This window comes from Paroedura picta, chromosome 5 (genome assembly GCF_049243985.1).
Source record: "Paroedura picta isolate Pp20150507F chromosome 5, Ppicta_v3.0, whole genome shotgun sequence".
Taxonomy (NCBI): Eukaryota; Metazoa; Chordata; class Lepidosauria; order Squamata; family Gekkonidae; genus Paroedura; species Paroedura picta.
In genome coordinates, this window is record NC_135373.1 from 33035633 (window position 1) to 33051362 (window position 15730).

At 46.4% G+C, this 15730-nt stretch overlaps 1 protein-coding gene across 4 annotated transcripts in view; it reads right to left on the reverse strand.

Annotated features, from left to right (window-relative positions):
* Positions 1 to 7683: 7683 nt before the first annotated feature.
* Positions 7684 to 15730, reverse strand: part of HIVEP3 (HIVEP zinc finger 3) — a 257097-nt gene continuing 249050 nt past the window's right edge. For all 4 annotated transcript variants that reach the window (XM_077337133.1, XM_077337132.1, XM_077337134.1 and 1 more), the window contains one exon: positions 7684 to 15120. In XM_077337133.1, coding sequence (XP_077193248.1) covers positions 14269 to 15120 — 852 coding nt within the window. In that variant the 3' untranslated portion in view covers positions 7684 to 14268. The remainder of the gene's footprint in view (positions 15121 to 15730) is intronic.

Consider the following 15730-nt stretch of genomic DNA (forward strand, 5'->3'; position numbering starts at 1 on the left):
TCAAGGTCAGTAATGTCTCCTCAGTCTGGCCTTCCCTTCCTCTCTCTACAACAGGCACCCTGTGAGGTCAGTGGGACTGAGAGAACTCTGCTTTGAGGGTTATCATGTCCCCTTTTTATCACCGGGGACCATTCAACGCTGGGGACCACTCACCGGGGACCACTCAACACCTTTTACTGAGGCCCGGTGGGGGGTAGTTTACTCCTCTACTCTCAACCACTGCCCTAACGCTCTCTGGTCGCTATGGTAATGTTTAAACATCCCTTCAAAATAAGGTACAGACACGTCACAACAATCAAGTGTGTTGTAAAGGGCCAGGGGGGGTGAAGTAAAGGGCCGGGGGGGGGGGAAAGGCGTCCTTCGGGGCCCACCTCCAATTAGTTGAAGGACCACGTGTGGTCCACGGCCCACAGGTTGGGGATCGCTAGTATACGGCACTGGTCAGACCACACCTGGAGTACTGTGTGCAGTTCTGGAGGCCTCACTTCAAGAAGGACGTAGATAAAATTGAAAGGGTACAGAGGAGAGCGACGAAGATGATCTGGGGCAAAGGGACCAAGCCCTATGAAGATAGGCTGAGGGACTTGGGAATGTTCAGCCTGGAGAAAAGGAGGTTGAGAGGGGACATGATAGCCCTCTTTAAGTATTTGAAAGGGTGTCACTTGGAGGAGGGCAGGATGCCGTCTCTGTTGGCTGCAGAGGAAAGGAGGCGCAGTAATGGGTTTAAACTACAAGTACAACGATATAGGCTAGATATCAGGAAAAAAAATTTCACAGTCAGAGTAGTTCAGCAGTGGAATAGGCTGCCTAAGGAGGTGGTGAGCTCCCCCTCACTGGCAGTCTTCAAGCAAAGGTTGGATACACACTTTTCTTGGATGCTTTAGGATGCTTAGGGCTGATCCTGCGTTGAGCAGGGGGTTGGACTAGATGGCCTGTATGGCCCCTTCCAACTCTATGATTCTATGATCTGTCCTGTGAAAAACACCAAACTTGGTATTGTGATCTCTGAAAATTAGGAAGCCAAGGCAAAGTGGACTTTTCAAATGGAAAGCACGTGAGGCCATGAAATCCCATGGCATCTCTCGAGAAGGCGGGTGAGTGTGTGGCAGGAGACCAGCCTGCCCACCCCATCTGTGTACTCCAGATACTCAAAGGACTTGTGTGTACGGTGTCTGCACATGAACATGCAGGCACAATCTGAGACACTAGTAAACGAAGAATCTCAGAATTGTTATATTGCTTGTTTTATTTCTTTAGTGGGGAGGGAATAGGGAACAAAATGTACTGGGTTATATATATACCCTAGCTCAAATTGAAAGCAAATATGATGCCTTCCTAAGATCTCATTGCTAGTAAATATTCCCTGATGACGTTCTCCTAGAGATGACATGGGGGAATTCTAAACAGAGTTCTACACTTCTACACCAACGAGCTTCAATGGGATGAGAAGGGTATAACTCTGTTTAGGATTGCTGTGTAATTAGCTTCGCTTTTCGAAAGTGGGATTGGAAGGATTACATTTCAGGCCCTCACTAAGAACAGGTGTTTGTCTGTCTGCATAGCAGTGCTTTGGTGCAATGAAGGAATACAAACTTCAACTAGACAGAGCCCTCTTGAGGTTAGGCAATGAACATATGAAGCAGATCTTTGATGTGTCAAGGTCCATATTACTTAGACTGGCAGCTCCAGATCTCAGGCAGAGGTCTTTCAGTTCACCTATTAGCTGGTCCTTTTGTTTGTCTTAAAAGTGCCCCTGGACTCTCAATTTGTTCTGACCAACACCCACTTGAATTTAACAAAAAGATGTCGGGACGAAATCCAGGGGACTCAGTTCCCCCATCTGTTTAACATTTGCATTAGTTTGCTGCCATTCACGGGTCTTATAGACAGCTTTGATTTAATCTTAGCCATATTTAACGCTCAGTTACTCTCCGGTGGGTAGGGATGTTGGTCTGAAGCGAAAGAACACGCACACAAAGGCTTATCCCCAGAATGAAACTTCCTTGGTCTTTGCCGTGCGCCTCGTTTTGGCCACATCCATCTTCATGCTCCTCTCTTGACTTGAGTTGTCCTCCTGGTCTGTGCCTCTCCCAACTCTGTGTATCTGGCTTTCATCTACCCCTAAGAAGTGTAGACCATCTGACCGTTGTGTTGAAGCCTTATTGGATGTTCCTGGGGAAGAGGGAAACATGTTGTGTTGCTGTTCCTTACACTGGGTTGTGACTGTCTCTGCTTGTCACACTCTCCCGGATCAAACGGGTCCACTGTGGGAACAGATCCTTCCCACCAGAAATATGATGGTGGGGGGGGGAGCATGGGCCTGAGGGTCTAGTTGCCTTGGTCCTTCGAGGTACAGGTGTCTTCAATGATGCCTTTGCCTTTGTATTCACTTTCATCTGATGCTTCCTGATTTTCCTCAATAAATACCAACTTCAGTTTTGTTCCTATGCCTGGGACTCCTGTTTGTGGGTTCTGAGGCGAACTGTGGTTCGAACTCCTTGGAGGAGGAGGAAGAGAAGAAGAAGAGTTGGTTCTTATATGCTGCTTTTCTTTACCAGAAGGAGTCTCAAAGTGGCTTACATTCACCTCCCCTTTCCTCTCCCTACAACAGACCCCCTGTGAGAGAGGTGAGGCTGAGAGAGCCCTGATATTCCTGCTCAGTCAGAACAGCTTTATCAGTGCTGTGGCCAGCCCAAGGTCACCCAGCAGGCTGCATGAGGGGGAGCGGGTAATCAAACCCTGCTCACCAGATTAGAAGTCTGCACTCCCAACCACTACATCAAGCTGGGCCATGACAATCTTATAGGTGCTGCTGGATTCAAATTTTGCTCAGTTACTTGTGCATCTTGACTCTAACTAGTCCTTCCTGGCAACTATAGGAACGCACCTATATGTAAGTTTTGAGGAAGCCTGTTTTAACATAACTGGAAAAGTGTGCATGTTCACTGAATCTTATACCCAGAATTACATTTTGTTGATCTTAGAGGCAACTCACCAAACAAAGAACTGAAGATACCAGACAACAGAAGGACATTGCAAGCACTTCTACAACCTTCTTAGCACCAGCACCTCCAGGATATACTCTAGCACCAGCTGCCTATTGATCAACTATCAACTTCCACAAACCCAGAAGAGCCTTTACCTTGGTTAGATGGTCGGCTTTGCCTTCTGCAGTCCTGGAGGGCAGATGCAGCAGAATTCCTCTTGCAGAGAGACTCTGTTCTTGTCCTCTGAAAGAAGTTGAGGCAATAGAAGACATTCTCCTCCACTGCCTGCTTTACGCTTATTGGCCCACTTATTAGCCCACTAATAGACAAGATGCCACATCAAACCGATGCTGAGCAGATTAGAGAACCTTCTCAGTGAAAAGCCTCAGTTCTCTCTGCAGACGGCGAAATCCTGTGTGTTTGTGATCCAAACTCTCCAGAAGGACAAGAACTATATTGAAAGATCTAGAATTCTGAACTTTTAATCTCTTTAAATTTAAATTTTTCTCCCTGTTAATTTTTCATAATGATCTTTTTTAGCTTAATACACCCATAAATTGTTTCCAATGCTTGAGTATCACAAGCATTTTGTTTTTATCCTTTATGTTTTCGTATTCTGGTCTAAGACCGTGTAACTCAGTAAAAATATAATTTTGTTGATCTTAAAGGTGGCCCTGGGCTCAAATTTTGCTCAGTTACTTATGCATCTTGACACTAACTCCCCCCCCCTCCACACACACACACACAAATATCCCTATATGTAAGGTTTGAGGAAGACTGTTTCCATTGATTATATCCAGAATTAAACTTTTTTGGTATTAAACCTGCCGCTGGCGTAACTGCATGTCTGCGTGGCATAGTAGTTAAGACCAGCAGCCTCTAAACTGGAGAACTGGGTTTGATTCTCCACTCCTCCTCCACATGCAGCCAGCTGGGTGACTTTGGGCTAGTCCCAGTTCTCTTAGAGCTGTTCTCACAGAGCAGTTCTGTCAGAGCTCTTTCAGCCCCATCAACCTCACAGGGTGTCGGCTGTGGGGAGAGGAAGGGAAGGCAACTGTAAGCCACTTTGAGACTCCTTTGGGTAGAGAAAAGTGTTGTATAAGAACCAACTCTTTTTCTTCTGCAGTAATCTCAGGGCTCTCTCAGCCTCACCTCCCTCACAGGGGGTCTGTTGTGGGGAGAGGAAGGGAAGATGTTATTGTAAGCCTGTTTGAGATTCCTTTGGGTAGTGAAAAGTGAGACAAAAAGGGAACTGAGGAACACGTGATCCCCATGGCGGGATAACCAGGGCTTGTGCAGTTCCTTTTGTCAGGGACATCTCCTTTGTACAGCTTTACATTGTAGAAAAATGCTCCACAGCCAGCCGGCCGGCACAAGCACGATCCCAATGCGGGGCTGCACGATAAGTCAGAAGACAAACCCCTTTATGAATGAGTGCAATTAAGGCTTCCCTGCTGAACCTGCCCTTGCTGTGACCAGAAGAGGCCAGGAGATGGTGCCAAGCGACAGAGTCCCACGCCCAGAGCCAGGCCTGTAGGTTATATTGACGCATCAGTCCTGCTGCTGCATCAGTGGAGGGAGGTTACTGCCTCGCTGCTAGTCTTCTCCTAGGGAGGATTCCAAATTACCCCCAATCCCTCCCCCCCCCCAGCACAAGTGCCTGGAAGTCTAGATTTGTTTCCAGGTAGCCGCAATAGCTCCTCTATGCTCCTTAATTAGGACAAGCTCAGCGGCCCAGTGGGGCCCATTCACAGCACAAGCGGCTGCCTGGATTTATTTTGGGTTTATAGGGAAGTACCATGGCAACATGCCTGGCAGAAATGCCCTTCTGATCAATGCTTATGCCTCCTTTCTCTCCTGGGATCTGCCCACGACCTCCAGGCAGAGCCTGGGCTTCTCCTGCTATTCTGACTGATTTGCGGACTACAGAGGCCCGTTCCCCTGGAGGAGGGAGAACAGAGGGGTTTTCTGCCCCACTTTTCACTACCTGAAGGAGTCTCAAAGCGGCCTTCCTTTCCCTTCCTCGCGACAGACGCCCTGCAAGGTGCAGGGCTGAGAAAGCGCTGACAGAACTGCTCTGTGAGAACAGCTCTGAGAGGACTGGGACCGGCCTAAGGTCCCCCAGCTGGCTGCATGTGGAGGAGGAATGGCCACCCTAGCCATAGATGTATGGACCGAGGCTGTGGGGCAAAGTTTTCTAGAAGCCTTTCCCTCACACGCACACAGGGGCCTTTCTGTCCATTTTCCTGCAGGCCTACATTTCCCAGGTGCCCTCCAGGCCTCAGGCCTGTTAAAACGGGAGCTGAGTAGGGATGCCAGACCCCCGCAGGAGCTGGGGGGAGGACCTCCACTTTGGCATTGCTCCCCCTGCTTTGGGGGTTTCAGAAAGTGGGGGGAAATCCCCCCCCCAAACAGCTGCCTTCGCAGAGCCACTCCCCTCCCATTCCGTCGGAGCAAGGACAACATCCTGATGGGCGGCTGATGCTGGGGTCGTCAGGGAGAGACATTCTGGGTCTGGGGCAAAACACCTTTTTCCCCATAGAGGTTTCCTCAAAACCAGAGCATTGCCCCCCACATGCCAAAGTCACTTCTGGGTGATGTCAGCATGCCAGACTCATCTGGGTTCGGATATGGGAGGGATTTTTTGGAGAATGCGCTCCCTCCCCCGCAGTGGTGCTGGGCAACCCTAAAGCCAATCGCTGTCCAAGAGTCACACTTTGGTGAGGAAGCATCTCGGAGCATTTGCTTCCTGCCCCCGGGTGGCACGGAAGCTGCTTTTGGAGGGAACAGAGACGTCCATCCCCAAGCGAGGCTGGTTTGACCTACAGGAGATCATCGGGCGTTAATAGAGGTCGGAATACAGGTTGTCGCATTCAGAAATTTTATTGTTTTCCCGTCAGTTTCTTTTCCATGGGAGTTTGGTCCTGTGTGATTGTAGCATACCTACATTTTCTTCTCCGTTTTTATAACTGTCCTCTGACTTAACCATGACAGTATTTTCTGAGTACGTTTGTTTTTCTGGACACTCTAGGGCTGTGTAGGGTTGCTAGCTCCGGCGCAGGAAATTCCTAGAGATTTGGGGACAAAGTCTGGGAAGGGATCTCAGCAGGGACGTGACGCTCTAGCATTTGCTTCAAACTCTATGGTTTTACCACAGAGGTGGGGATGCCAGTCCCCAGGGGGGACCTTCGGATTCCGTGGAGAAAATGGGTGTTTTCTAAGAGGGAATCCAAAGCATTATACTCCATGGAGGTTCTTTCCTGCCCCAAATCCCACTAACTCCCAGCTCCACCCTCAAAGTTCCCAACCCAGAGCTGCCAGCCCTAAGAACTGGCATCATGGTGTTGCTAATAAAGCAAATACTCCCCTACCCCCTACCCCCATCTCCCACTACACAGATAAAGGAATTGCCTGGAGGTCAGGAATGATGCTTTGGCTGGAAATGACCACTGCCCACAAATGGAGTTTGTTTTTACACCCCGCTTTTCACTATCCAAAGGAGACTTAAAGGAGCTTACGATCACCTTTCCTGTCTCCCTCCACAAGACACCTTGTGAAGGTGGGGCTGAGAGAGCTTTGACAGAACCGTTCTGTGAGAACAGCTCTAACAGGACTGTGACTAGCCCAAGGTCACCCAGCTGGCTGCATGTGGAAGAGCGGGAAATCAAACCGGTTCTCCAGATTAGAGGCAGCTGATCTTAATTACTACACCACCTGGCTCATAGTAAGACCTGTCCTATGACTCCCTCACAGAAGAGCAGATTCACAGGGCCATTCTGCACTCAATAAATATAGTGTAATGCTTACCTTCTGCAGATGCAATATTTTTGGCTTTTCACACGATGTTGCCAACATCCAGCATCCAAGCAGCAAACCGGTAGCTACATCTACTTTAAAGTGCTAGCTGGGGAATCTCATAAAGTGGATTCCCAAAACTATGTAGCACAAGCTAGAGGAGAGCAACCAACAAGCCATACGCCAAGGAAATGTATGGAGCTGAAGTAGCGCTATCTCCACCTCCAGTTCCCACCCTCTCTCCTGCCTCCCTCTCCCAGTGACAGAGTTTGTTTTGTTTTGTTTGAAGCCAACTGCCTGGAGCAACGAATAGGCTTTAAATCATTCAGGCAAAGGGGGAAAAAATCCACCCCCAGTTAAAACACAAAGCATGCCTCTCTAAAGTTCCCCCCACAAAAAAAGAATTGGGGCTAGGGATTAATTTTTAAAAGATTCAAGGCTCATGATTCCAAAAGGGGTGGCATGAAGAAAAAAAAGCATTATACATCTATGATCAGATGCACACGCGTTTCAATGGAGAAATTTTATTTTTTTAAAAAAATAGCTGGCACTGCAGGCCCTTTAAAACATGGAGAAAGCTCATTGGCTGCCTGGCTTGGTTGACAGGTGGAGGAGAGTCGTGTGTGAAGCGTGTTGCTCTCTTCCACCATTTCAATCATGCATGCGGCAGAGGCGTGCTAAGAAGTGCGAGAAGGTGGCAGAGAGCCAGAAGGTAAGGAAAGCCCAGAGGCGCGTTATTTTTTAGCAGTATGCCATTTTGCTGACATAACACTATTTTTTTCAATGTGCGAACCTGCCCACACTTCTCCTCTAACCGTGGTCCACACCCACGAAGCAAGAAATTCCTTGGAAAGAAGGGCTCCCCCACTGGACAAACAACTGCCAAACAGGCCACAGGTGATAGGTTGGGACTTGAAAATTTATTCCAACGTGCTGTTGCTTTTTTAATTAAAAAAAAATTGGCTCAGGCTGAATAGTACAGACTGAAGTGTAGTAAAGGCAATATACTCGTAAAAACTTTTTTCATTCACAGTACAGATGTCATTTACAAGAAGAGTCACAAACATCAAATGCTGAGATTTTTTTTCTTTTTTCTCTTCTTTTTTTTTACATTATATTCTGTGCTTTTGACCTCCAATTTTTTTTTTGCACTCATAACCATTATAGACATTGTAAGATGCAAATGTAAAAACGGAACTGAAAATAAAATTACAGGCAAAACAACCAAATGACACTGCACTCTGTACATATTTACAGTACCTGTTTTTGGAATGTATTGCCATTTTAAGAACATATAGAAACTGGCTAAAGGACTATCCCACTTACAGAATACATACACCTTTTATAAAAAAGGCAAATATTTATCTTACATGAGACCATGTATATTAAATTTTGCGTACACATTATAGTTGTTTTTTTTTTTACATTACATTTACTAAAGTGAGCGTAAGTGCCGTAACATTTCAATAACGTAAAACTTGTTAGGACCCAATTTGGTATTTCCTTTTTTTAAAAAAATATTTTACCTTTTAAAATTCATGAACACTGTGCAATAACTGGACAAAGCAAATCTGAAGATACACACACTCACATACACACGCGCACTCTCACAGACAAAATCAAGTGGGGGATAAAATGCAGGGGAAAGTTATTGTAGAGACACAATAAAAGGGCTAGATCAAAACATCTCAACTTGTCTCCAGAAATGGTTTCCTTAAAAACAGGAGATATTGCTTGCCTGAATACTTTGTAAAAAGCCAATTGTAATAAAATGTAGCAAAAGAGATTTCCTCAAGCTTTGCTGTTTTGAGGAGCGTCCATCGTCTTAACAGTAAAGGCCAAATCAGTTTTTTGGGTGTGAAAAAAATATATCTTGAGTCTTAAACCCATTGGAACCAGTTTTCCCATGGAGACATGTGAAGATCTCCCAGCTGGGTTAGCCCCAAAGATGTCCCTTCCTCATTTGAAACGTTTCACATGTCACACTACAGCCGTGCAACAGAAAAGTGCCACTAAACCCAACGGGAACGCTTATGTACACATGTATGTACGTTTGAAGCTGCCTTATCATGAATCAGACCATTGGTCCATCCTGGCCAGCACTGTCTACTCAACATAGCAGTAGCTTTCCAGGTTCTCCGTTAGGTCACCCTTAATTTGATTCTTTTAACTGGAGATGTGGGGGATTGAACCTGGGACCTTTTGCGTGCCAGGCCGATGCTCCACCATGGAGACACAGCCCATCTTCCCAATTCTTGCGCAAAACAGTGTGCAATGAGAGTGGTCTTTTTTTCACCTCCTCCCTGTTCTGCAGCTCCAACTCATGCTCATTCCAAGCATGAGGAACATTTGCCCTGTCTTCATATGGAAATTTAGGTGCAGACCCCTAGAATTCTCGATCAGAGTCATTTGGCTCACAGCCAAGTATTTTCTTCACTGGATTGTGGACTACAATGTAGATGTCTTCAACACTGTTAATTAGAAGCCAGGTTTTTAATGCCCTGTATATCCTTACTATATACCTTCAGAGGAAATTATTAGATGAATTCACATTGCTGGGGTTGACAACCAACTGGTTTGAAATGCTGACCCCTAATGAACTGTTAAAGTCTGCCCTGCCGTAGTCTAGCCGCACAAACATTCGGAAAACACACAGCGTATCTTGGTGCTTTAATGAGAACTTCTTCATAAATCCAAAATAAAGCACTTTATAGATTAACACAAAGATAGACTGTTTGTTTCATTACCTTCTTTTCTGTTTTCTTTGGCCTCACGTAGGGATAAAGACAGAGGATCCTGCCTCTGGAAATGTTCACATTTTCTGACTAAGTTTAAGAATGATCAGCTCATATTTTGTAAGTTATCTTCATGGAAAATTCCTTGAAAATAATGCTTTTCTCAAAAAACTGACCTCCATGCAGAAAAGGAAAGCTATAGAATTCAGGATTTGGGGGGGAGAGGGGGAGAAAATGACAACAGTACTTTGTTGCCCAGATGATTAAAATCTGAAACAATTTTAAACAACCATCACAACAGGTTCAAAGACATGATAAGGGAACAATCTGTCACCTGGCTCTCTCCTTAGGTCTTCCCTATAGCACCACACTGTGGGGACTACACAACAACTGCTGGGAATGAACCCTGGCTTCTGTGGTTGTCCTAGAGCTCCTCATTTGGGGCAATTAATGTGCTTCTGGTTAAGCACATTCTTAAGGCGTAGCTAGGTCTGCTCAGCACCTTGCAGTATGAGCCCTTAGTGTGTTACGGTAGCTGGCCAGAGGGAGGACCGGCTCCAACTAGCCAATCAGTGCATTCAGCAGGCTGCCTAGAAATGCCCTGGAGACAACAGAAGTAGGATAGATGGTTGGAAGGGTATTGCCACCTCCTTTATGTTGCAGACTATCTCAGAGCTGCCCCAACAAGCCAATCTCGCATGTGAAGCTTAACCCAATGTTGACTTCAACCCGTCTCTCAAGAGAATGTCAAGCCAACTGTTCTTCACCTTTTGCTAGTGGCACAAGTGAGACATGTTGAAGCTTCACGCATGGAAATCAAGGCCGGCAGGACCTTCACCGTCGAGCTAAGCCTTGAAGGGGGGGGGGGCAACATCAGAGATTCAGGCCATCATACTAGTATCCAAAAAGATGGAAAACTGATCTTTGTAGATATGCAGATGCTAATGTTTAGGACCTGGACATCTGCTGGACCACAAATTTGGCGGCAGGGGGAGTAGACAGTATTGTCTACCAACGCTACAGACAAGCCGCCCTGCAGCATGTCGTACATGCTCTGCTTGTGCAGTCCAGTGCCAATGGCCCTCGTGCTTCTCCAAAAACATATGTGCTCTTGATAGTACAATAAGTACAAGATGCTCTTTGCAACAACCAGTTGCCTGTCTATACAGGCAAGTGGAGAAAATGTTCTTCTGCTGAAGCCTAAACAAAAGCAAAAGGTAACCAGACCCAGATAGTTATTTTATTTTTTTTAAAAAAACCCAAACACATGTGCCGGATTGTTAACAGACTCCACTGGAGTTGAAAGAAAATGTAACTTTCCATGCACTGAAAGGAGAAAAGTGTAAAAGGTAAAAAACTTGAGTGTCCTGTGCCATTTGATCTAGCCCCCTTCCCCAAAAGGAAACACAACATCAAATACACAAAATATGAATGGATAATAAATGTGCAGGTATCCCCATAATGGCTCAGGGACAGTTTCAAGACCCGGAACCATTTGGTGCAAATAGAACTGCGTGAAAATGAAAGAAGAGAAGGGGTAGAGGGAGAGCGGAAATTAATTAGCCAAAATGGCAGCTAACGTGGAGACAGAATGTTTTCCAGTAATGCCCACAGAGGTTTTGATCCAGGGCTTTCTCTCTCTCCTGAAGCTGAGAGGTGACATTCTAGAACATTCACCATTATTGAAAACGCAGCGGACATTTCACCAGAGCTGGACTTTAACCCCGTGGTAAATGTCTAGACCCATAACCTGTCGAAAAGGGGGTTGTATTAAGCCTTTCGATAAAGTCTGTGGGATAGGTCCAGGGTGGGCTTGCTACTAAGAGCATTCTGGGCTTCTGCGACAAGAGAGACTTCGGAAGTGGAAGTAAACAGAGAAGAAACACTCCTAGACCATGAATGGCGTTTTCCAGTGAATACTGAAATTCCAGAGTCAGTTTGGTCACCATCACATTCATGATGTTATTTAAAAAAAATACATCCTGTAGTCTGTAATGTCAGATACAAACACAAACATGAAATGATCATTGCAGATAATTAATTTAACCCCCCCTCCCCCAGGCCATTCCATGTTATTCAGCTGTGCTACAATTCCCGGTTTATTTTAAGACCGCTTAAATCAATTCACCATTTTATTTGCTCCTTTTGGGGGAGGGAGACAGTGTTAGTATGTACATAATAATTTGGAACATCTTGGAAAGAAGGAAGGAGAAGAAGAAGAAGAAGAAGAGTTGGTTCTTAGATGCCACTTTTCTCTACCCGAAGGAGTCTCAAAGCGGCTTACAATCGCCTTCCCTTTCCTCTCCCCACAACAGGCACCCTGTGAGGTGGGTGAGGCTGAGAGAGCCATGATATCATTGCTTGTTCAGAACAGTTTTATCAGCGCCGTTGCGAGCCCAAGGTCACCCAGCTGGTTGCATGTGGGGGAGTGCAGAATCGAACCCGGCATGCCAGATTAGAAGTCCACACTCCTAACCACTACACCAAGCTGGCTCTCTGTGGGTCTGTGGGTTAATTATTGGTGGAATGGTTTTGGCCAAGAGTTTGTACATGGCTCGTCCGTAGGGAGGGAGCCTCCAAATCTATAATCCACACTTCCAATGTGCTTTCGCAGCTGGATTTTCCAGGAAAAGCCGCTTCTAAAATGCATTATCTAATGTATGCAGAGTGAGCTGAGATGGTTCTTTTTCGGAGCAAACATTTATGAGTGGCTGTATTAAAGCTGCATCAGCGGGGCAAATTTGTATGCTTCTGATGTGACTTCTTGGTGTCACGTCGTTGAGCGGCAGGAAGTGCTGCTTTTTTTTTTTGATAGCATCATTCTTCCCTTCTGATAGAAAACTTCGAGATGGAATAGGGCAGTGAATAAGGCCACCTACAAGCACTGCAGGCCTTTTTGCTTACATGGCAGCAGGTGGTGGGGTAGAGACACACTCTCCAGGTATGCCGAAAGACTTTGGAAACGAAAAAGAGGAAGACAAAAATTAAAAATTAGCTGGACAAGGACTAGGCGTGTTGTTTATGCGCTAAGAGGCATGGGATGTCAAAGTCAGTTTGGGAGAGAAAGGAGAAATGAATCTGTAAGGGTCTGTAGGAAGATAGGAAGTGGGTATCCTGTCTCCTGTCGCCCAAAAAAACCCTATTCTATATAGCAGAGGGAAGGAGAAGTAGGAATAGTCTTTTCCAAACATTGTGACAGGTTTGTGGATGCCTGAGCAGAATTCCCTAGCTAATGACCATGATGGGGCCAAACATTGTATGGTTTTAGATGGCTGAGATGCAGCATTAAGGGGGGGCAAGCTTTAAAACATATATATATTATTACTTTACATAAGTGTAACATATATGCAAGATCGCTAGTCTTCCTTTCAGCTAAATAAGATATCGAAAAGTGCCTTACGCGATTGCACTGTAGGCGACGGAGGGGACGGAGGGGGAAGAAGCTCCTCGGGATTCCTTGAGAGCCTCCATCTTGTGGCATTTGCCAAAACGAGCTGATTGGGTGACCGTGCGCAACGACTGCTGAGAGGCCCACTGGACAAATACAGATTAACCTTCTGTGGGTTTTCTTTTTTAAAAATCCTCAAAGGAACAAAAGGGGTGGGGGAAGACCATTTTCCACCCAGGGATGCTTGGGTTGGATTCCCCTTCCCTCCCCCCCCAATTGGGAGTGTGGGAATTTGTTTCTTTTTAATGGCTTACAAAGCTGAGATTTCATTTCTCAAACCGGAGAGCGAACTTTCAAAGGGTAGCCTTTTTTAAAGGAAACCAGGGGCTGGGGTTTACAGCCAAGTCTCTGTCTTGCAGAGGCCGGTGAAAGGCACCCTACAGGGATTGTGTGCGTTTGTTAAAGCAGCCGCCCGTCCTGGAATTTAAAGCAAGGAGAACGCTGGGGGGGGGGGGGGGGACTAAGGATGAGATACTATTAATGGAAAAAACTTTTTACATTCAATATGTTCTATTTTCTTTACATGCTAATTCTTTTTTGGGGGGTGGGAATACCCTTTTTTATGGGTCCCTCTTTTTTAAAAAAGTGCTTTGGAGGGGATTGTGTGCAAAAAAGACACATCGTATATCCTTTTTTTTTCTGGGAGAGGGGAATATGCATTCATGGCCCTTGGGGCCTCCCCCTACAAAATAAGTGCTATTCAGTTCAAATTCAAGGGTAAACACTCCCCCCACCCCCAAATTAAAGCTATCTCAGCTGTCCTTAAAGCACATTTATAGGCAACCAGAATAATGCAAATCATAATTATAGTATAAGCACTTGGGCACATATTAAATAAAACACCTAATAAATAGGGAGTTGCTGCTGTCTGTACAAGGGGCACCGGGTCGTTTTGCCTAATAACTCAAACCAGTATATTTTAAGAGGTTGTTCTGGTTTTCCCCTAAATGTTTTTGTTTTTTCAGTGCATCTCTTCAACATGCCTCTCGACCCCTTTCTCGTTCTGCAAACGATGCGAACAGACGTCCCGACGGCGGAGGAGATGCAATCTAATAAACCTCTTTCCAAAACTCTCTTAAAAAAAAAAAATTCAGACCCTCGACATCTGTCTATTTCAAGCAACAGAACGGTCTAGAAAAAGGCACAGGTACACATGGAAATAAGACCAGACGGAAACGAAAAGAGAACCAGCAACTTCTCTGCGAGTTTGGTCACAACTCCAAAGTCCTCCTTGAACCAATAGGCGTTGACCAAGGTGCCTCAGTTGACATGGAAAACCGGTGACAAAAGGTGAAAGGTGGCCTCAAGTACTTCCTGTATCGTCATCCCTCTGTGGTAGGCCGAAGCCTGCTTGTTCCAGGGGCGGGCTGTTCCTCCGATGTGCCCCCACCGGGAGGGCTAGCTCTCCTGAGAAGTTCCTTCTCCTAACGGAGAGTGGGCAGGAGGTCGACTGGCCTGACAGGGGCTCCGCCAAACAGCCAGTGCTGCTGCTCCTGTCTAGCGTCTGGGCCGGAAAGTCTGAGATGAAAGTGCGGGTAGGTTCAAAGGAAGTGCTCAAGCAGCTTGGGCTTTCCTTCCCTGTCTTTACCAAGGGTTCTTCCCCACTTGTCAAAGATCCGGGAGAGAACTCACCCTTTGGGCCACCAGGAGCAGAACAGCCTTCCTGCTCTCTGCCGCCGAGTTCGACACACATTTTGACCCTGTATTCCTCCTCGGCTACCCTCCTCTGAAGCTTACTAGTCCTCGTCGTCCCTTCTGAGCAGCTGCTGCTACCAAGTGGTAGAGTTGTTGATGATGACGCCGTTTCTTGTGGACCCTGGGTCTCTTGGCTCTTTCCTTTCGCTGGGCCAACTTCAGATAAGGTACCTCCAGGGGCATAACGGCTGGCATGCAGTGACATTACGGATCCACGACCCAGAGCTGGATGACTGCTTGGCCTCGTTTGGACCATCTGGATGCCCCCTATCGGAATCATCGGACACGGGCTCCTGGGGAGCTGCTGGGAATGCAGTGGGAGATGGCTGAAGACGTAGTCTTCTGCTCGGCTTGGAGTGTGGGTGTGTATCTCATGAGGGGATTGCCAAGGTCTCAGGCAGAGTTGCTGAGCAGCGCCCGGGAAACTTGTTGGGCTCCTTGAAGCTGTCTTCTGCAAGGACTAGAAGGAAGAGTACCAATCAGCATAGTTGTTCGCAAAAATCATACTTTGTGCCCTCAAACAATGGGTTTCTATGACAGCTACTTATTTAAAGGGGGAGGCAGCTTTGCTAACAACTTCAGGAAGAGTACTGTAGGGCAGGGGTAGTCAACCTGTGGTCCCCCAGATGTTTATGTACTACAATTCCCATGAGCCCCTGCCAGCGTTTGCTGACTACCCCTGCTGTAGGTTGACTAGGGGTAGTCAACCTACCCCGGCTGTAGGTTGACTACCCCTGCTGTATGGCATACGAACAACCACGGAGAACATCTTAGATCTATCAGCGACTGACCTAGCTACCTGACAAGGAGGAATCACCAATGGTATTGATAACATGAAAACAGTAGGAATTAAACAGTATGTCAGATTAGCGTTTAGAAGGAAGACACCGTAAATCTTCTGCTTCATTCTTCCATAACAAACATCCTAAACAGCAAGACACCAGGTACTAATTGGGAAGCCCAATGCAGCCTTTTTCAACATTTTGACTGCGGAGTAACGCCTGGAAAATGTTGCAGGCTTTAAGGTAACCTTGAAGTGATGTCAGCTGGCCACGCCCCCAGGAAGTGAC